Source organism: Babylonia areolata, chromosome 8, assembly GCF_041734735.1.
Source record: "Babylonia areolata isolate BAREFJ2019XMU chromosome 8, ASM4173473v1, whole genome shotgun sequence".
In the NCBI taxonomy this organism is placed as follows: Eukaryota; Metazoa; Mollusca; class Gastropoda; order Neogastropoda; family Buccinidae; genus Babylonia; species Babylonia areolata.
The window spans coordinates 19,856,618-19,884,035 of NC_134883.1; the positions used below are offsets into that span (position 1 = coordinate 19,856,618).

The 27,418-nt window shown below is 44.9% G+C and overlaps 2 protein-coding genes across 3 annotated transcripts in view; one reads left to right on the top strand and one right to left on the bottom strand.

Annotated features, from left to right (window-relative positions):
* The window catches only part of LOC143285080 (uncharacterized), a 48,374-nt gene extending 29,350 nt beyond the window's left edge, over positions 1 to 19,024 (bottom strand). For both annotated transcript variants that reach the window (XM_076592288.1, XM_076592287.1), the window contains exons 1-5: positions 18,962 to 19,024; positions 14,693 to 15,385; positions 11,904 to 11,998; positions 10,185 to 10,316; positions 4,261 to 4,939 (exon numbers count right to left, since the gene is read on the bottom strand). In XM_076592288.1, the coding sequence (XP_076448403.1) occupies positions 4,261 to 4,939; positions 10,185 to 10,316; positions 11,904 to 11,998; positions 14,693 to 15,306 (1,520 nt within the window). In that variant the 5' untranslated portion in view covers positions 15,307 to 15,385; positions 18,962 to 19,024. The remainder of the gene's footprint in view (positions 1 to 4,260; positions 4,940 to 10,184; positions 10,317 to 11,903; positions 11,999 to 14,692; positions 15,386 to 18,961) is intronic.
* A 1,410-nt stretch (positions 19,025 to 20,434) lies between these two features.
* LOC143285081 (uncharacterized) lies at positions 20,435 to 26,220 on the top strand. Its single transcript, XM_076592289.1, has 4 exons — positions 20,435 to 20,701; positions 21,744 to 21,852; positions 25,397 to 25,632; positions 26,063 to 26,220. Exons 1-4 carry the CDS (start codon positions 20,650 to 20,652, stop codon positions 26,218 to 26,220), a joined length of 555 nt encoding a protein of 184 aa, XP_076448404.1. The 5' UTR covers positions 20,435 to 20,649.
* Positions 26,221 to 27,418: the final 1,198 nt, after the last annotated feature.

The window sequence follows — 27,418 nt, forward strand, 5'->3', positions numbered from 1 at the left end:
TAATCATTGTACAGTGTGTACAGCAAATGACCTTAATGATTGTACAAAAATCACAGCAAATGACTTTAATCATTGTACAATTAGTACAGCAAATGACTTTAATCACTCTACAATTAGTACACCAAATGACTTTAATCATTGAACAATAAGCACAGCAAATGACTTTAATCATTGTACAATTAGTACAGCAAATGACTTAAATCATTGTACAATTAGTACAGCGCACAGCAAATGACTTTAATCATAGTACAAAAAGCACAGCGCAGCGCACAGCAAATGACTTTAATCATTGTACAAAAAGCACAGCGCACAGCAAATGACTAATCATTATACAAAAAGCACAGCGTACAGCAAATAACTAATCATAGCACAGTGCATACAGTGTCTGGGCTATCCCACACTCATTGGTATTTTCTCCCCCTCCACTAACAAAACTCTTAAGAAAAATCCACTCTAACGTATTTGTATGGGTGTGTAATTAAAACCTGACTGAATGACACAGGAATGAATGATGATCGCCAGAAGGCAGCTGTCAATCACCTCTACCCAAGCAGGCAGCCTTTAGTGTAAATTACTCTGTGTTTTGTAATGTGCTTACAGCTTGTGTGTCAGGTCAGAGGCATAGCCCTTGCTACTGGTACCATGTAACCCAGTACTACTTGCCGCTTGTGAAGTCTCCCAATGACAGACCAGGCAAAGGAGGAAACCTTTCCCAACATCTGTGAAGGCGGAAGAGGATGACCAAAGGGCAGGGGGAGCTCTTATCCTTGGCTGGAAGTCCTCCTAGGAGACGAAACTTCGAAGAAAAAACCTACACCTGCCGAGGCCGTTCTACATGTGGCAGTATCTGCACCTGTGGGACTCTGAGCTTCAGTAGGCAAGAGAGTGGGGAAGGGACACTCCTCTTCACTAAAAAAAAGACACCTGCGCTGGTCAGGCAACCAGGCCAATGTCAGAACGACGAGCTAACCCTTCAAAACCCAGCTTTCCCAAGCCCTGCAGCGACGGAGAAGTGGTAACGAGGACAGGCAGAGGATGCTGCTGGCAGTTCCTAGTCATGACTCTGCATGCAGGCGGCTGTGGGGTGATGGTCGTCCGCTGTAGACTGGGGTAGATGCGGTGCCCGTATCCTCCCACAGTGTCAGAGCAGCCCTTTTTAGGGACAGTAACTGCTCTCCCCACATGAGGAAGGGAAGATAAAAGGATCCCTAAACAAAGCCTGCCTCGGCTAGTACCTAGTAGGAAACCGCACCTACTTGGACATCCAACACTTGCAGTTGAAAACAACAGAAGAAAAGAACCAGGAGTCATGCCCTGACTCTGGGTGCCTGGAATGTTCGCACCCTTTTAGACAGAGACGACAGACCAAAAACGCATACAGCGCTCATTGCTAGAATGCTTGATCGCTACCAGGTGGACATAGCAGCCCTGAGCGAAACCAGGTTTGCCGGTGAAACCCAGCTGGAGGAAGCTGGAGGGGGCTACACCTTCTACAGCATTGGGAAGGCACCCCAAGAACCTCAGGCGTGGGCTTTGCCATATGAACCAAACTTGCATGACAGCTTGACAGCCTTCCACTTTGGATAAATGATAGGTTGATAACCCTGTGTCTGAAGCTGTCCAAGGATCACTTCTCCACAGTCATCAGCTGCTATGCCCCGACAATGACCAACCCTGATGACATCAAAGAAGCTTTCTACGAGGAGCTCAACCGCACCATTTCAGCAGTAGACAGAAAGAACAGGCTGATCATCCTTGGGGATTTCAATGTCCGCGTCGGCATAGACTTCTCCTAATGGCCAAAGTCCTAGGACAGCATGGCACTGGCAAGTGCAACTCCAACGGACTGCTTTTGCTCTCGCTCTGCGCGCAGCATGGACTGACCATCACCAACACCCTCTTCCAACAAGCAGACAAGTACAAGAACACATGGATGCACCCCCACTCCAAGCAGTGGCACATGCTGGAGAACCAGTTCTTGCAAACCAAGCAACTCGTACAGAAGAGGCTACGTGAGATGAAGAACACCTGGTGGGAGAGAAAGTCTGAAGAGCTTCAGTCTGCTGCTGATGCTCACGACACGAAGACCTTCCATGATGGTCTCCAAGCTGTGTATGGGCCGAGAGTCACAGGATCAACCCCTGTCCCAGCCTTGGACCAGACCACCTTCCTGACAGACAAGAAAGACATCCTTGCCCGCTGGGCAGAGCACTTTAACACCCTCCTCAACAGGGACTCATCCGTATCTGACAAGGTAATTGCAGCCCTCCCACAGCTACCAGTCAATGACTTGCTAGCTGCCCCTCCCAACAAGGTCGAGACCCAGAAGGCCCTGAAGCTGACAACGTCTGGGAAAGCACCAGGAGCAGATGGAATCAAGGCTGACATCTACAAGTATGGAGGCGAGGTGCTGACAGACAAGCCGACCGCCCTGTTCCAGTCTATCTGGGATAGAGGGGAGGTCCCCCAGGATTTCAAGGATGCTTCAATTGTCCACATTTACAAATGGAAGGGAGACCAAACATCCTGCAATAACCACCATGGAATCTCTCTCCTCTGCATTGCCGGCAAGATCTTTGCCCGCATCATACTGAACAGACTGATTGACCATGTCTATAACACAGTCATCCCTGAAGCACAGTGCGGCTTCCGCTCAGGCAGGAGAACATGTGACATGGTGTTTGCCGTATGCCAGATGCAAGAGAAGTGCGGTGAGCTGAACAAGGAGCTTCACATGGTCTTTGTAGACCTGACTAAGGTTTTGACACAGTGAACCGCCGTGGTCTGTGGAAGATCCTCCTAAAGTTCGGCTGCCAGAGAGCCTAATCCAGCTGATTGCATCATTCCTCGATGGCATGCAGGTGAGAGTACAGGAAAATACTGACATGTCGGATCCATTCCCTGTGGTAAATGGAGTGAAGCAGGGCTGCGTCCTGGCACCCACACTGTTCTCCATTCTCTTCTCTGCCATGCTGATTGAAGCCTTCCAAGACTGTGACCAGGGCATCTACATTCAGTTTCGCACAGATGGCAAACTTTTCAACTTGCAGCAACTCCACGCTAGGTCCAGGGTGTTTGAGGCACTGTTGAGAGTTCCTTTTTTGCTGATGACTGCGCTTGCTGCACACACCCATAAGGACATGCAGTTCATTATGGACAGGTTCTCAACCTCCTGTAGGTGCTTTGAACTCACCATCAGCCTCAGCAAGACCGAGTCCATGTACCAACCAGCTAGCTCACAGAACGCCAGTACCTCCCTCCCCCCCCCACCTGCAATCAAGATCAATGACACAGAGATCAAGTTAGTTGACAAGTTTTGCTACCTGGGCAGCACCCTATGCAGTAACAGAGCCCTTGATGCAGAAGTGATATTGCGCATCGCCAAGGCCAGCTCCGTCTTTGGCAGACTCAACAACAGGCTGTGGAACAACAAAGGCATCAGCACCAAAATCAAAACCTACAGAGCTGTTGTGCTGACCACCTTGTTGTACTGCTGTGAAACATGGATGACTTATCACCGTCACATTCAACACCTTGAGCAGTTTCACCAGAGATGCCTACGAAAGATCCTCGGCATAAAGTGGCAAGACAGGGTCTCCAACCTCCAGGTCCTAGACAGGACACATTGTCCACATGACAGACAGCAGGATCCCGAAGATGCTATTGTATGGCCAGCTGAAGGAAGGCCACCGCGAACTTGGAAGACCCTGCAAGCGCTTCAAGGATACCTTGAAGACAAACCTCAAAGCCTGTGACATAGACATCGCTTCCTGGGAAACTGATGCCCTTGACCGCTCTCACTGGAGGATGCTGTGCTCTAGTGGCATAAAGACGTTTGAAAACAAGAGAACGCTGGCCATTAAGAAGTGTGAGCGAAGGAAGCAGGGCTCAACTTCTGGAGATGTTTTCCCTTGCAACACCTGTGGGAAGTGCTGCACATCCAGAATCGGCATCTTCTCCCATATGAGGGCACACACCGACACATAAGCTTGCCTGTCTACTCATCTGTCGGACCGACAGGAGACTCCAACATCATCACAGCTTGGGCTCTGACCCAGAATAGGCACTATATAAGTATCAATGATAATAATAAAATGCTGACAAAAACAGTTATGCTCTCTCTCTCTCACACACACACACACACACACACACATGTGCAAACATGTGCAGCATTCACATATTTAAAAACCTGCACAGAGATGAGAAACAGCAATCAAACTGAAAACAAAAAAGAGACATGCTGAAAGAGAGCAGCCTCACCTCAGCAGCTGTGTGTGATCCTGCAGCCCTGCATCAGGAGTGGCCTGCCCCTGCACACACCTCGCCCCTGCCTGACACAGCAGCCACCAGTCCTCCAGCCCCACACCACCCCCCTCCCACCCTGCCAGCCACACCTCTTGCAGGTCAAAGGTGGCTGTCAAGGGGAGGCAGTGGGCAAAGCGCACGGCGCCCTCAAACCGGCCCTGCAGGTAGGAGGGGTTCAGTTCTCGGTCAGGGACAGCACAACAACTGAAGCTGTCCTCAAACTGCACCACAGCTTCTTCAAAGCCCTTTAGCCACACAGGGGCCTTGTCCATGGAGCTGGCAGCATCACCCTCTTCACGGCTGCTGTCGTCAGAGTCAGATCCACTCACTGTGGGGTCTGTCACCTCCATATCTCCACCCCTCTCCCCCACACTGTCACCACCTCCTTCCATCAAGATGGCACTGCCTTTGCCATGCTTCTTCACAGTCTGGGAGCTGGCAGAGTTGACGGCACATGCTTCATGGTCAGTGCTGACAGGTGGCGACCTGTGCCGACCTCTCTGCTGGCGGCGGTGCTGTGTGGTCAGGGCCAGATCCCACAGAGAGAACTGTTGCAGAGGGGGAGGAGGGCAGTGCACCCACTCCCCCTCCTCCTCTCCATCTTCCTGCAACCTGTCTGCATCACTGGGGCACTCTGCAACACACACACACACACACACACACACACACACGGTCATGGGAAATTAACAAATGGTTCTACACTTTACCAAAAAAGTATGAGATAATGCAGGAAACAAGGTGTGGTCACAAATAAAAGCAAAGATTGTTTTTGAATTCTGTTCCAGCAGGCAACCTCCCCCCTGCAATGCTGCCATTGTGTTGATGTTGCTGCTGTTACACTGTGGTTGCTCCACTTGCACTGAGTTTGCAACTATTGCACTACAGCTGCTGCTACTACTTTGCCATTGCATGGAGGTTGCAGCCATTGCACTGGGATTGCTGCTATTGCATTGAGGTTGCTACTATTGCACTGAGGTTGCTACTATTGCACTGAGGTTACTGCAATTGCACTGAGATTGCTGCTATTGCACTGGCATTGCTGCTATTGCACTGATTGCACTGGTGTTGCTGCTATTCTACTGAGGTTGTGCTATTGCACTGTCATTGCACTGAGGTTGGAACCACTGCATTAAGACTGCTGATATTTCATTGAGGTTACTGCTATTACACTGAGGTTGCTGCTATTACACTGAGGTGGCTGCTATTACACTGAGGATGCTACTATTACTCTGAGGTTGCTACTTTTGCACAGCAATTGAACTATGATTGTGGAGGTTGCAGCCATTGCACTGAGATTGCATACATTGCACTGAGGTTGCTGCCAGCTGTACAGTGTATATCTGTGGCAGGTTTACAGTGCACAAAGTGTGCAGTCTATACCTTTGGCACAGCCAGAGACAGGTTTACAGTGCACAAAGTGTACAGTCTATACCTGTGGTATAGCCAGACAGGTTTACAGTGCACAAAGTGTACAGACTATACCTGTGGTTTTGGCAGTCAGGTTTACAGTGCACAAAGTGTACAGTCTATACCTGTGGTATAGGCAGTCAGGTTTACAGTGCACAAAGTGTACAGTCTACACCTGTGGTACAGCCAGAGACAGGTTTACAGAGCACAAAGTGTACAGTCTATACCTGTGGTATAGGCAGTCAGGTTTACAGTGCACAAAGTGTAAATTAGTTATTTGTTAACTAAAAAAACACCCTTGCAAACTGTCACCATATTATACATGTGTGTGTATATGTATATATATATATAGAGATAGATATAGATAGACAGATAGATAGATAGATATAGAGATATCATGTCAGGTCTGACAGATATATCTGCTACTGGTAACCTGGATCCCAGTACTACCTGTCACAGGGTCGAATTGCTGGCAACTAAACCAGCACCCCCACCAGTCCTCTCAGGAGGATGGTGAGGAGGGTGGCTAGACACCCTGGTGGAAATAAATGACCCATCAAAGGGCGGCAGCTCTGGAGAACTACCTGCGGCCACCTAGCTAAGGGAGTAAACCCTGACAGAAAATCCGGTGCAGGGCCCCTAAGGCAGTTGGATGGCAAACTTTGTCACTTTCCGGCAGCTCCTGCAGCCGCGTTGGCACCAAAACGTAACAGCCTTGCTGTTCCTTTGAATCTGTCAGCAAGGCGGAGAGGGGGGACAAGCTGCATGGGCAACAGCCTGTCTTCCATATTACAATGCCCAGGCTTATATCCGTCCATCCATCCACAAACACCTTACACCTACAACCTGGAGAGGACACTCCAGCTTTGCTACTAGCACTAGCGTCGGAATAACACGTGAAGCAACAGTTACTGGTTATAAGTTAGCGCTCAGTTGGAGTAGAGCCGACGCCAGGGGTTGCTTCTGACAGTGGGAGGGACCCTCGCGTCCCACTGGACAGCTACCACCCGCCCAAACTGGGCAGCCCCCAGCCAATTACGTGCTGTCCCGCCACAACCTGCCTTCTTCTATGAGTGTGTGAAGATTAGGAGAATATCTGACAAGCAGGTCGTTAATTTCTGCACCAGGCAAAAAGAAAACTTCAAGAAACGGATCAACAATGAAACTGGCCTGTTGGAATGTCCGGACAATGATGCCTGGGCTCTCCCAAGATCTGCAAGACATCAGTGACACCAGAAAGACAGCCATCATAAACAGCAAGCTAAAGAGACTAAATGTAGACATTGCCACTCTGCAGGAAACACGGCTGGCTGACTCAGGAACACTAAAGGAGAGGGACTACACCTTCTTCTGGCAAGGAAAGAGCTCTGATGCCCCAAGAGAGCACGGAGAAGGCTTTGCAGTCAGGAACAGCCTGCTGAACATGATTGAACCAGGCAGCGGCGGTTCAGAACGACTCCTGACTCTTCACCTCAACACCTCTGAAGGCTATGTCACTTCGTCAGCGCATATGCTCCAACTCTGTCCGCCTCTCCAGACGCCAAGGATGAGTTCTACGAAAATCTCGCATCAACCATAAGGAACATCCCCAGGACAGAACAACTTGTTCTCCTGGGTGACTTCAATGCCAGAGTGGGTGCAGACAACGATTCGTGGCTATCCTATCTCGGTTCCTTTGGAGTGGGGAAAATGAATGAGAACAGACAGCAACTACTTGAGTTTTGTGCCTGCCATGAACTGTACATCGCCAACTCCTTCTTCAAGATGAAGCCCCAACACAAAGTCTCCTGGAGGCACCCACGCTCAAAACATTGGCACCAACTGGATCTGATCCTAGTAAGACAAGCTGCCATCAAAAACCTTCTCCACACTCATTCTCACCACAGCGCAAACTGCAACACGGACCACTCTCTGGTATGCTGCAAGATCAGACTGCAACCAAAGAAGTTCCACTGCTCAAAGAAACAAGGGAACTCTCACACTGACATCAGCAAGATGTCTCAGCCAGACCTTGTAGAACAGTTCGCAGAGGCCTTTGAGAGAGAATTCGATGCACTGCAGCCTAGAGACTCTTGCCACAGAAAGATGGGAAACGCTACGAGACACCATGCACCGCATTGCTATGGCCACCTTTAGGAAGAAAACCGCGAAGTCCCACAACTGGTTTGAGGTCAAATCATCAGAGATGACTCCCATTATTGAGGCCAAGCGCGCTGCACTCACCGAATACAAACGGTCACCCAGTGAGAAGAACCTGCAAATCCTCAGGGCCACCAGAAGTAAGGTTCAGCTTAACGCCAGGCGATGTGCGAATGAGTACTGGACAGAGCTAAGCGAAGAGATACAGAATGCTGCTGAAAGAGGCAACATCCAAGGGATGTATGATGGCATCAAGAAGGCACTGGGACCAACACAAAGCAAGACTGCCCCCCTCAAATCCTCCACTGGGGAAGTAATCAACGATCCTAGCCAGCAGATGGAGAGATGGGTGGAACACTACTCCGACCTCTACTCCACAGAAAACATGGTGTCCAACTCAGCCCTGGATGCCATCAAGTGCATGCCGGTCATGGAAGAACTTGATGCAGAGCCAACTGAGGACAAACTCAGCAAGGCTATTAACTGCCTAACATCAGGCAAGGCACCTGGCAGCAACGGAATTCTCCCAGACCTCATTAAACACTGCAAGACTACTCTTCTGCATCCTCTGCACACAGTCCTCTGTCAGTGCTGGAATGAGGGAGCTGTACCGCAGGACATGAGGGATGCCAAGATCATCACCCTGTACAAAAACCAAAGGGTGAAAGGAGCGACTGCAACAACTACAGAGGCATCTCGCTTCTCAGCATTGTAGGCAAAGTCTACACTCGGGTCCTTCTAATCCGCCTGCAGAAACTGGCTGAACGTGTTTACCCGGAATCACAGTGCGGTTTCCGAGCAGAGAGATCCACGGTAGACATAATCTTCTCCCTTCACCAAATCCAGGAGAAGTGCAGGGAGCAGAGGATGCCCCTGTATGTTGTATTCCTTGACCTCACCAAGGCCTTTGACCTAGTCAGCAGAGACGGCCTTTTCAGGGCTCTTCGAAAGATCAGCTGTCCCCCCAAACTGCACAGCCTGATTGAGTCCTTCCACTCCAACATGAAAGGGATGCTGCAGTTTAATGGTAACCTCTCCAAGCCCTTCGATGTACGCAGCAGTGTCAAACAAGGCTGCGTCCTCGCCCCCACCCTATTTGGAATCTTCTTTGCTTTTCTCCTGAGTCATGCATTCAGCACAGCACAAGAAGGGATTTACCTGCGACCAGATCAGATGGCAGGCTCTTCAATCTCGCCCGCCTCAGAGCAAGGACAAAATTCTGTGAAGCCCTCATCAGAGACATGCTCTTTGCTGACAATGCCGCAGTTGTGACCCACACACAGCAGGACTTGCAGTCACTAATGGACCGCTTCTCCCAGGCCTGCAAAGATTTCAGTCTGACCATCAGTCTCAAGAAGACAAACGTCCTAGGCCAAGACACGCCATCTCCACCAGCCATTACCATTGATCACTACGAGCTTGAAGCCATCCATCAATTCACATACCTTGGGTCCACCATCACCAACAACCTCTCCCTTGACACTGAGATCAACAAGAGGATCGTTAAGGCAGCCACAACTCTAGCCTGCCTCACACAAAGAGTGTGGACAAATCCCAAGATGACCACGAAGACAAAGATGGCTGTATACAATGCCTGCGTCCTCAGCACCTTGCTGTATGGCAGTGAGGCGTGGACCACACATGCTCGTCAGGAGAAAAGGCTCAATACCTTCCACCTGAGAAGCCTATGGCGCATACTCAGCATCTCCTGGCAAGACAAGGTGACAAACACCGAAGTCCTGACTCGCGCTGGCCTCCCGACCACGTATACCATGCTGAGACAGCATCAGCTGGCTGGGCCACGTTCGCCACATGGAAGATGGTCGCATCCCAAAAGACATCCTTTATGGAGAGCTCGCCACAGGGCAGAGAAGCATCGGCCTCCCACAACTGAGATACAAAGACGTTTGCAAACGTGACATGAAGGTGCTTGAGATAAACATTGAGTCCTGGGAGGACCTTGCAGATGACCACAACAGCTGGAGAAGCACTCTCAAGAATCAGCTACCGAATGGTGAAAACAAACTGTCAGCTGCTGCAGCAGAAAAGTGAGCTCGCAGAAAAGGGACGGCAGCCAACATACCAGCATCAACTTACACATGTGACCGCTGCGACAGACTGTCTCTCTCGCATCGGTCTCTACAGTCACAGGCAACACTGCTTGGTCCAAGCAGACAGCCCAATTAGACATCCATGGTCAGCCATGACCGAAGGAGGCCTACTGGTATATATATATATATACATATACGTATACGTATACATATATATATATATATATTACCTCTATCACTAAAGGTGGTGTAAATTGAAAAAAAAAAGTGTACAGTCTATACCTGTGGCATGGTGGGAGCACCCCCAAGCAGATCCAGCAGAAACTAGAAAAGCATCTGTCATGTACCACTCCAGCTTTTCCTTGTGAAAGCCCCGAAAGCGGTTGCCTGGTTGCTTGTTACAGTAAAGATAATCTGCAAATGAGAATGAAAGATCATGAGATCTCATCTCAAAGTAGAAGATACAGTGAGTGAGATCATATAAAACAGACATGAAAAACTCTCAAAGTAATAACTATTCCAATAAACGACTGTTACATGATTATATCGTCATCTCTCAACTTTCACTTTCTTAAATGTCATTAAGTTTGCACATGCATACACAATTGATCTGAACAGAACATTAAACACCAAAGTCAGTATTTCTCATTTAAATGGAATGTCAAACACTAAAGTCAGTATTAAACAGAACAACAAACACCAAAGTCAGTATTTCTCACTTAAATGGAACGTCAAACACCAAAGTCAGTATTTCTCATTTAAATGGAACGTCAAACACCAAAGTCAGTATTAACCCCTAGGCTGCCTGCATGACGAGATAACTCGTCATGGCAAGCATGTATGCTTCGCTGCCTGCATGACGAGATAACTCGTCATCGAAATATTCTGACTTTTCCCTGTTTTGCATTCAGTTCGTTGGCAAAAATGCTGGTAGCTTTAGCTTGGGGAATCTTTCTGGATTCTATTCATAGCTAGAAACACCATCTGCGTCATAAGGCAGTCGTTTATTTGAACGTTTTGGTTGGGTTACTGGCCGCAGTCTTTGCCTGGCTCCTCTCCTCGCTCGCTCAACAAAATGTCGGACTGACTCCGTGCTCAAGACATGCGCTCGTGGCGAACTAAATCAACCAAGATTACTTTCTTCAGCTAATGCTCAGAAAGAATTGGAGCATAAATTCGAAGGAGAAGACAGTGGTGAACATTTATAGAGCGATTTGATAGAAAATAAAGGGAGCAATCAAGAGAGTGGCCAAGATACAACTATCAGTGAGTGATGAAGGCTGTTCAACTCTAGCAGACGAATTTTTAGCAGGGCACCGTATGAGCTATTTTCTTGGCACTCAGCCAACGCGGTCTGATGAAGTGACGGTGTGAGAGGGGTGAAGAGGAGGAGGGTGGAGACTGAGGGGGCGTGGCCTCACATCCATATTATCACTTGCAGAAGTCACAATGCATCTATTTCTTTTTCAGTTTTTTTTTTATATTGTGGTTGTTCTAGTATGATTTTGTGTGTGCAGATATTCATTTGTCCAGAAAATGATATTTTTGTGCAAATTACCAGACTAATGTTTGTAATGAACAAGTTGAAAATGTGACAAAAAACAAAACACTGATTTCAAAACAACAGCATGTCACTTAAAATGCATAAAATGGGAAAACATCATGTGTTTTGTATTCTTTATTCATTTCCCTTTCAGAAAATATATACTTTTATGGGTCTTTCTCCAATAACAAAGAGCACAGAATTTTTTGAAAATTTATACCCGTTTTTTGTGGAAAAAACCCTGGCAAATAGATTTCACTTAAATCTTATTTTCCTGGCAGCGAAAGGGTTAAACGGAAACAACAAACACCAATGTCAGTATTTCTCACAGTCTTCTCCAGCCCCTTCAGCATTTTCACACACTGTGCCAACATGTCAACTGGAAATAATCACTTTGTTCAAATGATTAGTTACAGTGAGAAAACACTCAACTAAATGAGTGAACTTACACAACTTACAGTTCTGTTTTGTTGCTGAATGGAAAGCTTCAGCTTCTCCAATTTCATAGCGTATCTCTGGAACATGCTCTCTGGCTGCGTTGTCAGCTGTATCTCTGTAACACAACATGTCTCACCAGTCATCCTGCAAGTGCTGCAAAGCACTATGATGATGTCAATATTGTTCTGGCAACACGACAGAATATATCAATTCTATTATCATTCTGATTTGTATAATCTGATGTTATCACCAGAAAGATTATTAAAGTGTGTATGTGTGTGTGTGCATGTGTGTGTGTGTGTATGTGTGTGTGTGTGTGTGTGTGTGTGTGTGTGTGTGTGTGTGTGTGTGTGTGTGTGTGTGTGTGTGTGTGTGTGTGTGTGTGTCTGTCTATGTGTGTGTGGATTTTATTGTACTGTAGTACTTTTTGTGTGTGTTTGTGATTGTATTGTATTGTATTGTATTACTTTCATGTGATAGCAGATTTCTCTGTGTGACATTCAGACTGCTGTCCCTAGGGAAAGTGATATGTGTAACATTCAGGCTGCTGTCCCTGGGGAAAGAAATATGTGTGACATTCAGACTGCTGTCCCTAGGGAAAGTGATCTGTGTGACATTCAGGCTGTCCCTGGGGAAAGTGATATGTGTGACATTCAGACTGCTGTTCCTAGGGAAAGTGATCTGTGTGACATTCAGGCTGTCACTGGGGAAAGTGATATGTGTGACATTCAGACTGCTGTCCCTGGGGAAAGTGATCTGTGTGACATTCAGGCTGCTGTCCCTGGGGAAAGTGATATGTGTGACATTCAGACTGCTGTCCCTGGGGAAAGTGATCTGTGTGACATTCAGACTGCTGTCCCTGGGGAAAGTGATATGTGTGACATTCAGACTGCTGTCCCTAGGGAAAGTGATCTGTGTGACATTCAGGCTGTCCCTGGGGAAAGTGATCTGTGTGACATTCAGACTGCTGTCCCCGGGGAAAGTGATCTGTGTGACATTCAGACTGCTGTCCCTAGGGAAAGTGATCTGTGTAACATTCAGGCGGTCCCTGGGGAAAGTGGTATTTGTGACATTCAGTCTGCTGTCCCTGGGGAAAGTGATCTGTGTGACATTCAGACTGCTGTCCCTAGGGAAAGTGATCTGTGTGACATTCAGTCTGCTGTCCCTGGGGAAAGTGATCTGTGTGACATTCAGGCTGTCCCTGGGGAAAGTGATCTGTGTGACAGTGTGTGTGTGTGTGTGTGTGTGCGCGCGTGCACGCGCGCATGTGTGTGTAGTGCACTGAAATGAAAAAGCGTACATGATATGTATATGTTACACAGCCATTATATAATAGTTTCAAATGAATGATGGTTTAGAATGAATATCAATAGAAGATTTTTTGTTGTTGCTGCTGTTGTTGTTGTTGCTAGCACTGCGCCATTTGTGTACTTACCTCTATTTAGTTTTTTTTAATTTTCTAAACTAAAAACAGTTGTATCCCTGTTTCAGTTAACTTGTTAAAACAAACAAATTTTACTCCTTTATGATGTCATATGTTGTGCCCAATAGGCTGTATCTAAATTTGGGGGGGGGGGGGAGGAGGAAGCTGGTGAGAGGTATGGGTGTGAGTGGTGGGGCGTGCATGTGTGTGTGCATGTGCGTGCATGCATGGCTTGCGCATGCTTGTGTGCCTCCATGTGTGTGGATGAATGCAAGGAAGAGAGAGTGGGTGGAAGAAAGTGTTTTTTGTTGTTGTTTTTTTTGTTGTTGTTGTTTTAAAGAAGTTCAACTGTTTTTATCATAAGGATTTTGATGTTACTGTGATAGTGATTTTATTTTTCTGAATTTGATTTTGGGCTGAGATGTTTAATTTTACTATAAAGATGCTTATCTTAGTGATGATGTAATTGATGGGTTTTTATTACTTAAATGGGTGTTTATATGCCTGTAATTGATGTTATTATACCATGTTTGTTTAAAATTTGGTTGTATGTTTTACAGATTAGTATTAATTTATATTGATTTACTCTATATTCATTTGATACTTTGTGCATGTGGATATACAATAAGTGTGCATGGGTGCTTGCATACGGGCGGGTGTGTGCGTGCGCACATGTATGTGTCTGTGTGTGTTTTGAATGATGGAAAGTTATCAGACATGCTTTGCTGTGACTGAAGTGAATGTTATTTTGTTATGTATATGTTGTATGCCAAATTCTACTGTTTTGCTTATAATTTGTATGTATCATAGACTTCACCACACTTAATTTCTCTACAAGATAATAAAGGTATTCTGATTCTGATTCTTTAAAGCTCTTTATATACCAACCTTGCAAACATTTTATATTCCATCCCCACATCTTTTTCCAATACCAGTCATTGTTGTGCTTTATAAAATATATAAAATATTATAAATCAAAGCATATACTCAACTTATGTGAAAGACGAAACAACTGTATCATTAATGTACATGGTAAAATTTTTGACGTTTTCAATGCATAGTTACTATCATTTAGTATTCTTTTTTCTGTCTTTTTTTTAAAGATGTTCAGTTACAACACACAAAAGCTTTAAAAAAACCAACAAGACAACAGTGAGCACCAGTACATCTGTCAATAAATGATAAGAATTCTTTTTTTTTATCAGATAATCAGTGTCATCTTTACTTCTTTGTTTTTTTTCACTATTAAGTAAATTAAATAACATAACACTGCCAAAAATGGAAAATACAGTAACTACACAACCATTCTCATGGGGGATTTATGATCTGATTATAAACACAAAAATCATCACCTTTCCAACACACAGAGTTAAAGTTACATCATACCTTGGACCATTCCTCTGTGTCTGTCCTCTCTTTCGTTGAATTCCTCGAAAATGCTTGTTGTGATCTGGTCGCTTTTTCCTTTGTGAACGAGAATTTGTGTTTTTTTCCCAGGAAGTAACTTTCTGAATGAAACCTGTCCTTGTGGAGCGACTTGAGGTGGGTTTCAGCACTGGCACTGTGCTGTGGCTGTCGTAGTAATGGGTCACATTGCGGTACATGCTGTTATAGTGGCCAGTGTCATGACAGGGCACCAGTCGATGCACCAGGGTGACCTTGAAAGGCTCAGCAGCCAGGTCCTCATCATGAACGGCATCTGCCACAATGTCATCTAGCAGCCAGCGCTTCTTCTTGTTCAGTGAGTACAGCTCTCTGTGGCCAAAATGCATGGCATGGGTTGGGACACAGTGACTCAAACCACCATCGTCGATGTATCCTTTTGCTGTGTCCACTTCCCAGCAGTCTCCATCCCCAGGGTTCGTCACACGGATGTTGTGCACACACTTGATGACATGTGCTCTGCCTGCTATCTGCTTCTGATATATAGATTGCAAGAAGCGCTTTCTCATAGTGTTGCCACTGTTGGTGGCAGGGCAGTTTGTCTTCTTCAGCACCATGATGAGCTTCTTCTTCTTGTTCCTCAGATGAACTGATGAGGTTCAGGTGGGAGGAATGTCAGCTGTGACACTGAAGAACCTGAAAAATCATATTTTCTTGAGTATGGGTACAAGTCAATGTTCTGCTTCAACAACAACAGCTTTAAGTCAATCACAGTGCTCAGTTAAAACTTGATAGTAAAGAAGAATAAATCTGTACATGCTTTTGTTTGTTTTGTTTTTTTAATAAGAGAAATTTTCAGATTTGGATAGTGTTCCAACATGTAAACAAACACTGAATTACTGAAATACCTTCAGTGAATACTGACTGGAGCATGGTACAAACATGTGTTCATAATAACTGACTCATGACAAAATGCATACTATCTACCCAACTGTCTAAGAGACTGACGACACTACAGGCTTTTTTCTAACATCTTCATAGTCCTGTGGCAGCCTCCTAATTTTCGTGTCAGAGCAATCAACACCTTGATACTTGTTTCAGTTTTCAGTGTGTGTTTCAGAACAATCAACACCTTGATACTTGTTTCAGTTTTCAGTGTGTGTTTCAGAACAATCAATACCTTGATACTTGTTTCAGTTTTCAGTATGTGTTTCAGAACAATCAACACCTTGATTCTTGTTTCAGTTTTCAGTGTGTGTTTCAGAGCAATCAACACCTTGATACTTGTTTCAGTTTTCAGTGTGTGTTTCAGAACAATCAACACCTTGATACTTGTTTCAGTTTTCAGTGTGTGTTTCAGAACAATCAATGCCTTGGTACTTGTTTCAGTTTTCAGTGTGTGTTTCAGAACAATCAACACCTTGATACTTGTTTCAGTTTTCAGTGTGTGTTTCTGAGCAATCAACACCTTGATACTTTTTTCAGTGTGTGTTTCAGAACAATCAGCACCTTGATTCTTGTTTCAGTTTTCAGTGTGTGCTTCAGAACAATCAACACCTTGTTTCAGTTTTCAGTGTGTGCTTCAGAACAATCAACACCTTGATATTTGTTTCAGTTTTCAGTGTGTTTCAGAACAATCAACACCTTGATACTTGTTTCAGTTTTCAGTGTGTGTTTCAGAACAATCAACACCTTGATACTTGTTTCAGTTTTCAGTGTGTGTTTCAGAACAATCAACACCTTGATACTTGTTTCAGTTTTCAGTGTGTGTTTCAGAACAATCAATACATTGATACTTGTTTCAGTTTTCAGTGTGTGTTTCAGAACAATCAACACCTTGATACTTGTTTCAGTTTTCAGTGTGTGTTTCAGAACAATCAATGCATTGATACTTGTTTCAGTTTTCAGTGTGTGTTTCAGAACAATCAGCACTTTGATACTTGTTTCAGTTTTCAGTGTGTGTTTCAGAACAATCAATGCCTACATACTTGTTTCAATTTCAGAATAATCAATGCTTTAACACTTGTTTCAGTTTTCAGTTTCTGAACAATCAATGTCTTGATAATTGTGTCCGTTTCAGTTTCAGAACAATCAATGCCTTGATACTTGTTTCAGTTTTCAGTTTCTCAAGGAGGCATCACTGAGTTCGGACAAATCCATGTATATATTATCACATCTGTTAAGCAAGTGCCTAACCAGCAGCATGAACCATATACATTACCATATCTGTTAAGTAAATGCCTGACCAGCAGCATGAACCATATACATTACCATATCTGTTAAGTAAATATCTGACCAGCAGCATGAACCATATACATTACCATATCTGTTAAGTAAATGCCTGACCAGCAGCATGAACCATATGCATTACCATATCTGTTAAGTAAATGCCTGACCAGCAGCATGAACCATATCTGTTAAGTAAATGCCTGACCAGCAGCATAATCCATATATATTATTGTATCTGTTAAGCAAATGCCTAACCAGCAGTATAATCCATATATATATCATTGTATCTGTTAAGCAAATGCCTGACCAGCAGCATAATCCATATATATATTAATGTATCTGTTAAGCAAATGCCTAACCAGCAGTATAATCCATATACATTACCATATCTGTTAAGCAAATGCCTGACCAGCAGCATAATCCAAAGTGCTATAGTTACAGGCCTTAAATGCATGCATGCATGCATGCATGCATGCATGCATATCTATCTATCTATCTATCTATCTATATATATATATATTTGTGTAGCTATCAGAGTGGATTTCTTCAACAGAATATTGCCAGAGGACAACACTTATGTTGCCATGGTTTCTTTTTCAGTGCACCAAGTGTATACTGCATTTGGGACCACCGTTTATTGTCTCATCCAAATGAATAGGGTAGGTAGGCACAATTGCAAACGATCCAGTCAAAGCAACCAGCTCAATGTGTGTATTGTACAGATAACAGGTCGTACAATCATTAAATGTAGCTTTTCTGTTTTTGAGGGCTTTCCCTGATTGGTTGCACAAAAAAATTTTCATCAACTCCTTCTTTTCAATGTTTTTTTGAACGGTTGAAACAGCAGAAGTGTCTGAGGGTAAAAGTAAAGACCACAGCAATGAACAAATTGACCTTAAGCGCAGATCAACAACTGGTCATTAAACAAACCACTACCGGGTAAATGTGAATGGGCAAGTCTAATTTTTGCAACTGCGAACAAAGGGTTTGTTGACATGTGGAAAATTAAACAGAAGCTGGTCTTGAACTATTAGACATTACATATTATTGGAACATCACACCAGACTGTTGTATTGTTGGTTTTGATCACATATGCACTCACACACACACACAAATACACATTTAAACACATACACCCCACATCACACCCTTTTGAGAGCACTCAGTAATTGTGCAGCATTGTTATAATACACTCACGTCAAAATCACCCTATGGTCTGATTTCAAATTAAACTATTTTGGAGATTCCTGTCAAAATGTATGTTCTGATATGTCACCAACATGATTTCTTAATTCTCCCAACACTGGTAATGCACAATTCATTCACACAGTTATGTATCCAGTCAAATCAGTTCAATAAACTGTGTCAAAGGTGAAGTAGAGTCTTGCTTACTTCCCTTAATTTTAGAACTGTGAGAGCAAGTTTGTGAACTTGGTCGGCAGTGGTGCGCGAAGAGAAGAAAGAGCGTGGAAACAGCCAGAAACTGCGGATGTTTGACTAGTTCTCAAAAATGAAGATCAATTAAGGAATCAGAACGAGGTCGAAGCAGACGTTAAATTGTGAAATGTGTGTGGTGAGAACGCTTCGAAATGGGGCGGAACCGTTCGCACGCTGATATCCCATCCGAGACGGTCAGAGAAAGGGTAAGACGGGGAATCAAACCTGCACCCTTACTGACAATAACGTACTGGCAAAAAATTAATTGAAGCGTTTTAATTATTCTGCCACAATCCGATTCTTGATTGACGGTAGGCTCTCAACACATCAAGACTTTAAATTAAAAAAACCCATACATTATTATAAGTTGCCAAAGTAAAGCTTTTTACTTCTTTTTTTTTCAAATGAAATCATGCAAGCACACACACACACACACACACACACACACACACACAGACAGACAGACAGAGAGAGAGAGAGGGAGTGAGAGAGAGAGAGAATCTTGCACTTCGCCTAAGTAAAAATAAATAAATGAATAACATTTCAACAGAACAAATGCGTGTTGTTGTTTTTTTGTGCACCTGCTGAGTTTTCGAGTTCACTTACCAGTCTTTTTCTTGCTGTTCTCGTCCAACCCTGTCCACTGTTGCTCCTCAGCAGACGCCAAACTTTGGTGCAATGCCCAATGTTTTGGAACTCTTTTGCAGGAAAGATTATATTTCGTTCGTGTCTGTTTTGGAATCTTCTCTTCTGAGGGGTAACAGCTTTTTCAAACACAACGTTCTTAGTGTTTTATTCACACGTGGCCTCCGAAGATGAATAAATACTATTACTGCACACTTTGAAAAAAAAACTGCGTACCTTTTAAGATACATACATACCTTTTTTTTAATCACTGTTGAAAATTATATCGATGCCACTGACCCTAAAGTGGACGCAACCCTTTGCGTGGAGGAAAACTAAAAATAGCAACTTAGACCATTGCACCAACAGTGGAAACAAACCGAAACCACTCTATCCTGCTGCACAACGAAACTGACGGTTGGCTTTCATGCACTATTTACGGATTTCCCTATTTATGGACCAGAAGCGCCTGAATAGCATTGCACCATTTGCATGGTTTGTGGGACCAAAAACGGAAAAACCAAGATGGTGGCACGTTAATTTAGTGACTGAATCCGCATCAAAATTGAGTAAAGTAACGTACAAAATAAGAGTCGTCATCAGTCCACTGAAATTCAGTTACATCTACTGGGTTATTAACAATGTTTCACACATGCACAAAAATCGCCGGTAAAATAAGTTCCTGAATTTAGTACCAGTTCGCTGAAACGGAACTTTTCCGGACCTATATATCATCATTAATGGAAATGTCACCTCTGATTGGTTCTTTTATATAGTTGACTTTTTGTTCTCTTTACGCTCGGCGCACACGAACTGCTGCTGTCATAATGATATCCCGGCGTCAACCAGGCCCGTGAGATACAGACACTTGCAGTGTGAGTCATGAAATTTGAGCAACACACCCAAAGACGCATCCTTTATAAGTGGATGATATTTGACTGTGTGGTCCCAGTCTTCCCATTTAACCCCACAGCACACTCAACTCTGGGTAGGAGCCGGCCGCGGGCCGAAAAACTCACCTCCGCTGGGATTTGAACCCGCGTCCTCCCAGTCGCCAGTCTGCGACCCTAACCACTTCGCCACGGCAGCTGATACAAAATCACAATACTGTGAGTATTTCCTGCACCTTATCTGGCGTCACCATGTCCAGTATACTATTTTCTGCAATTGTCAACATGTCCAATCTAACTAATTTCTGCAATTGTCAACATGTTCAGTGTGACCACACACACACACACACAGAGAGAGAGAGAGAGAGAGAGAGAGAGAGAGAGAGAGATGAATATAAACCCACATCACAGAAATTGTCCGGGAAGTACCTCCTGAGCTGGAGACAGTTTTAGTGGTGACAGCGGGGTAACTCGTTGCGAAACACAGGCTTTGTCCACCCCGCTGGGTATTGCTCAACCCCACCTTCATTCCCTCCCTCCGTCGTTAGCTACACACACACGCACACACAAACACATGGCGGCGCGCAAAAACACAGACCAGAATATGTCGCACTTGGATGAATGAACTGAGATTCTACAGACATGCAGCTTTAAAAACTGGATGGTTTCAAGAGACGGGTATCCTACATGTGAACTTTACAGACAGCACACAGCAGTGTGGACAGAGAGAGAACGCGGCGAGGTGTGTGTGTGTGTGTGTGCCAGGTGAAACCGAAGAAAATGTCTGCTGGGGACATTGGGTTGGTGTGTGCTCTGATTCTCAGTCTGTGCGGTAAGTGGACCTTTGATCTTAAAAAAAAAAAAGTTATTCAGACGGAATTCATACGCTGACACACGGACGCGCTCTCACACACCAATGTACACATAAAGTCACACACAGACGCGTGCTATGGACACACACACACACACACACACACACACACACACAGAGTAGATGCAGTCAGCAGAGAACTATATTACATTTTCAGCGGAGAGCTGTGTTACACTTTCAGATGCATAGAGAGCTATGTTACACTTTCAGATGCAGGAGAGCTATGTTACACTTTCAGATGCACAGAGAGCAATGTTACACTTTCAGATGTCAGTAGAGAGCAATGTTACACTTTCAGATGCATAGAGAACTGTATCACATTTTTCAGATGCAGGAGAGCTATGTTACACTTTCAGATACAGTCAGCAGAGAGCAGTGTTACACTTTCAGACGCAGGAGAGCTGTGTTACAGTTTCAGATGCAGGTGAGCTGTGTTACACTTTCAGATGCAGTGAGCAAAGAGCTATGCTATACTTTCAGATATGGAAGAGCTGTGTTACACTTTCAGATGTAGGGGAGCTTGTTACATTTTCAGATGAAGTGAGTTGAGAGCTACGTAACACTTTCAGATGCAGGACAGCTATCTTACACTTTCAGATCAGGAGAGCTACGTTGTACTTTCAGATACAGGAGAACTATGTTACACTTTCAGATGCAGGAGAGCTATGTTGCACTTTCAGATCAGGAGAGCTATGTTGCATTTTCAGATGCAGTGAGTTGAGAGCCAAGTTATTTTCAGATGCAGGATAGCCGAGCTGCACTTTCAGATGCGGGAGAGCTATGTCACACTTTCAGATGTAGGAGAGCCATGTTACTTTCAGATGCAGTGAGATGAGGATTAAGTTACACTTTCAGATGCAGGAGAGCTGTATTACACTTTCAGATGCAGGAGAGCTATGAGTTACACTTTCAGATGCAGCAGAGCCAAGTTACACTTTCAGATGCAGTGAGTTGAGAGCCAAGCTACACTTTCAGATGCAGGAGAGCTATGTTACACTTTCAGATGCAGTGAGCGGAGAGCTGTGTTACGTGGACAGCAACACAGGATCGGGTGTGTACTGTGAGCCTCACTGCTGTGGAACCAACCCCACCTACTGCTGTGACAAGGACCCGTGAGTTGGGCGCCCGTCTGGGATGCACGCTGAAATTGGCCACCCTCTCTCTCTCTCTCTCTCTCACACACACACACACACACACACACACACACACACACACACATATATATATATATATATATATATATATATATATATATATATATATATGCCACACCCTATAAGAGGGCGGACTAGAAACCCCCACCCAACCCAGCACTACTAACACCCAGAAAACACAAACACATACCAAAATAATTCAAATTTCACATACATTTATTCCATCACACACAGAACTTGCCAAATAAAACAATAACTACAATCCCAACCGCAACAACTGATACACTTAAATGACAATGGATAAATAAACATGAAGCACAGAAATTGAAGAAACAGCCGACCAGCGGAAACCAGCGTCTAGCGATTTTAAAAAAAATGTTATGCGTACGCTTAGGATGTTTGATGAATAAATGAAAAAATACTGAAGCACTCTGCACACCACAAGAGAAGACGATGACGAACGGCGAAAACTGAGGAAAACGAAGACGACGAAGCTGGGTGTACGAGAGGCGACAGTGATGAGAAGAGGGCACGAGGAGCAGTCAGCAGCAGGAGCAACAACGCTGCCAGGCCAACACTGGCTGAAGGACAAAAGGCACAGGAAGTGGGACGCTGCAAACTGCATAAATTTCATTACTTCTGCATGGTAGGATTACCCCTGCCTCCCTCAATGAACACACAAGACAAAGTGATAAACAAAAGCTTTAACCACACTGAAACGAGTGGAGTGACGGCTAGAGGTAACGCGTCCGCCTCGGAAGCGAGAGAATCTGAGCGCGCTGGTTCGAATCACGGCTCAACCGCCGGTATTTTCTCCCCCTCCACTAGACCTTGAGTGGTGGTCTGGACGCTAGTCGTTCGGATGAGACGATAAACCGAGGCGCACGTAAAAGAACCCACGGCAACAAAAGGGTTGTCCCTGGCAAAATTCTGTAGAAAAATCCACTTGGATAGGAAAAACAAATAAAACTGCACGCAGGAAAAATTACAAAAAAAAAATGGGTGGCGCTGTAGTATAGCTTCTGCTCTGGGGAGAGCAGCCCGAATTTCACACAGAGAAATCTGTTGTGATAAAAAGAAATACAAATACAAAACCGCATTTTAAAATATCGTTATAAAATTCCGTTCGACACCCCCCTCCACCCCCTCTCCCCCTCCCCGCCACTTCATTCAAAGGTGAACACTTTCTGAAGGAATACCATGTACAAAGACACAAAGACATGTGAAGGAAGAAGTGGGGAAAAAACTAAATAAGAAATTAATAATTCAACCTTGTGAAGGTAACAATAATTGCAAGTGAGTTGCCTTCTTTGACAGAGATCGGTTTAACCTGGTAGTCATTACAAAAATATAAATATTCTTACAATTAACAATAAAGGGGTTCACAAGACAAACGTAATTAGCTGAAATTATATAAGAATACCTAGGGCCCGAAACGTAGGGAAACTCTTTCATCATAGGACAAGTTACCACCAACAGGTCAGTCTGACCCATTTTTTCGCCATACCCCAATAAATTACAATTTCACCATACTTTAAAAAGTTATGGTTAAAATACTATCACATTTAGAGGAAAACAAAGCGTGACTTCTCTGGCATTAGCCTTCGCCTCCAAATGAATAAAAACAACTGTCACAATCTCTCATCCTCTAAGCGGAACAATGCAAACGAACAAAGAAACACTTGTAACCGAAAACTGACAAGGACAAACTACAACAGATAAGCTTGACTATTTCAAGAGTGACACTCACCTTCCAACCGAGTACTACAACCCTGACGCTGAGAATATAATTTACAGACGACACATGTCCAGCAGGGCACTCTTACCCTCATAGCTGGAGCACACAGAACAGGGATACATGGCCACCCGGAGGAAAAGCGATCCTCACTTGAGGGTGTCAACCGGTCAAAAAGCCCTAAACCCAACAGACACGACCTTCCTCCAAGAAGGCCGCAGGCGAAAAGCCAAGAGAAGTGTCACTGACAGAACAGAGAGGCTTTAAACCGGAGCTAACACACACTAAACGAATGCTCGAACCGTGGGGGTGGGGGTGGGGGTGGGGGGAGTGAACGGGGAAGGGAATGCACAAAACACTCCACACGAGTTTGCCATGAGTTGTGACAATCTCTCTCTCTCTCTCTCTCTCTCTCTCTCTCTCACTCTCATGACAACATGAGGCTGAAGAGACGTCACATGTTGTCATGTTTACAGATCTATCATGACAGGCTGAAGAGACGTCACATGTTGACATGTCTGCAGATTTATCATGACATGAGGCTGAAGAGACGTCACATGTTGTCATGTCTACAGATTTATCATGGCAACATGAATCTGAAGAGACGTCACATGTTAACATGTCTACAGATTTATCATGACAGGCTGAAGAGACGTCACATGTTGGCATGTCTACAGATTTATCATGACAGGCTGAAGGGACGTCACGTATTGACATGACTGCAAATTTATCATGACAGGCTGAAGAGACGACACATATTGACATGTCTACAGATTTATCATGACAACATGAAGCTGAAGAGACGTCACATGTTGTCGTGTCTACAGATTTATCATGACATGAGGCTGAAGAGACGTCATACGTTGACATGTCTACAGATTTATCATGACAGGCTGAATAGACGTCACATGTTGACATGTCTACAGATTTATCATGACAGGCTGAATAGACTTCACGTGTTGACATGTCTGCAGATTTATCATGACATGAGGCTGAAGAGACGTCACACGTTGACATGTCTACAGATTTATTATGACAGGCTGAAGAGACGTCACACGTTGACATGTCTACAGATTTATCATGACATGAGGCTGAAGAGACGTCACATGTTGACATGTCTACAGATTTATCATGACAGCCTGAATAGACTTCACATGTTGACATGTCTACAGATTTATCATGACATAAAGCTGAAGAGACGTCACATGTTGACATGTCTACAGATTTATCATGACAGGCTGAAGAGACGTCACATGTTGACATGTCTGCAGATTTATCATGACATGAGGCTGAAGAGACGTCACGTGTTGACATGTCTACAGATTTATCATGACATGAGGCTGAAGAGACGTCACATGTTGACATGTCTACAGATTTATCATGACATGAGGCTGAAGAGACGTCACATGTTGACATGTCTACAGATTTATCATGACATGAGGCTGAAGAGACGTCACATGTTGACATGTCTGTAGATTTATCATGACATGAGGCTGAAGAGACGTCACATGTTGACATGTCTGCAGGTTTATTATAACAGGCTGAAGAGACATCACATGTTACATGTCTGCAGATTTATCATGACATGAGGCTGAAGAGACGTCACATGTTGTCATGTCTGCTGATTTATTATGACAGTCTGAAGAGATGTCACATGTTGTCATGTCTACAGATTTATCATGACAGGCTGAAGAGACGTCACATGTTTCATGTCTGCTGATTTATTATGACAGGCTGAAGAGACGTCACATGTTGTCATGTATACAGACTGATCATCCAGAGTGCAGTGATGGGCAGTCTGGGTGTGATCTTCATCATCGGCATGGTCGCGTGCTGTGTGTACAAGAAAAAGAAACGCGACCAGAGGAAAGCGGCCATGCAACAGGCCACGGCCAAAGTGAAGGCCGCCACTTCAGCCCCCAACCCCGCAGTGTCTGCCGCTTCCCCTCCTGTGACTGGTGGTGCTGTGAACGAGGGATTCAGGGGCAGTGAGCAGTCTGAAGGTCAGTGTGTAGTGTGACTGGTCAGTGTGTAGTGTACATTCTGACTGGTCAGTGTGTGTAGTCTGCACAGTGACTGGTCAGTGTGTAGTGTGTACCATGAACGGTCAGTGTGTAGTCTGCACAATGACTGGTCAGTGTGTAGTGTGTACCATGAACGGTCAGTGTGTAGTCTGCACTGTGACTGGTCGGTGTGTAGTGTGGATGGTCAGTGTGTAATGTGACTGTTTACCATTCACGTGAATGTCCGTGTGCAGAGAAGCTGTCACCACTCACAGTGAATGTTTGTGTGCAGAGAAACTGTCACCACTCACAGTGAATGTATGTGTGCAGAAAAGCTGTCAGAGAAGCTGTCACCACTCACAGTGAATGTCTGTGTGCAGAGAAGCTGTTAGAAAAGCTGTCACCACTCACAGTGAATGTCTGTGTGCAGAAAAGCTGTCACAACCAGCAGTCAGCCCAGACATGTCTGAAGCCATGTACAGCCAGCAGCACTACCCACCCCCCGCCACGCCCACCTTCCCCCCGCTCACCCACGTCATTCAGTCCCCAGAGGCCTCGGAGCACTGCGCTGTGCAGCTTTCCCAGTGACACAGCTTTCCTACTGACACAGCTGTCCCAGTGACACAGCTTTCCTACTGACACAGCTGTCCCAGTGACACAGCTTTCCTACTGACACAGCTGTCCCAGTGACACAGCTTTCCTAATGACACAGCTGTCCCAGTGGCACAGCTTTCCTACTGACACAGCTTTCTCACTGACACAGCTCTCCCACGATACAGCTCTCCCACTGACACAGTCCCCAGAGATCTCAACACACTGCTGTGTAGCTTTCCCAAAGAGACCCACTGCAAATGTTCCCGGTCATCATCAGCATATCCCATTTTATCATCACTATCGCCTTCTTCATTTGTATATGTTATAGTGTCAGGTTATGGTTGGGTTGTGGCATCCCCAAGCCACAACACACTACCCCTTTTTTACCACCTCCCCCACCTCCTTCCCCACTCCCAGAGGTTCGAACCCGCGCCTCCAGGGTGGTCGCCACTTCAGGACTGAGTCACCTTTTCTGGCAGACGTTTTAACTACTGAAGCATCGTACGCCTAGTTTGAGTAGGGAAATTTAATCCTTATGTTGTTTACTTTCATTCCTCCTCGACCAGATCCAGCTGGACCTCTTTTCTGCTGCTTCTGCTATTGCCTTGAGAGCCCATGTCCTCTCTCTGCCTGAAATCCACAGCTGTTTCATGAGGCTGTAGGCAGATGTACCCACAAACCCTCTTGCACCAATCTCTATGGCGAGGATTTTGGCTTGGAAGTCAGATTCTCTCAGGCTGCTGGGTAGACTAGCATACTTCTCGGTCTTGTAGATGTGGGCGTCCTCCATTCTGCTTTCGTATGGCACAGTGAGCCAAATCAGAATTGCTTGCTTCGTTGCCTTGAAGTGAAGTACTATATTAGGTCTCATGCCGCTCTTGCTGATGATTTCCAGGTGTTTCTTCCCCTCTGGTAGGTCAACTGTGCATTCCCAATCTTCGGCACAATCAAGCAGCACACGTTTCCACGCTTTGGAAACTTTGAATGATGCTCCTGGCCAGACTTTATTGCCTTCTGCCGAGCGGAACTCTACTGGAACTTCTGGTGGGGTTGGTGCTCCTTGAACAATGCTCACCACGTATGCAATTTCTTTGAGCACTTGTTTGTGCCTCCATGTGTACTGTCCTTGGCTCAACACCGCTTTGCATGAGCTGAGGACATATTCCACTGTTTGTTTGCCATGGCAGAGTGG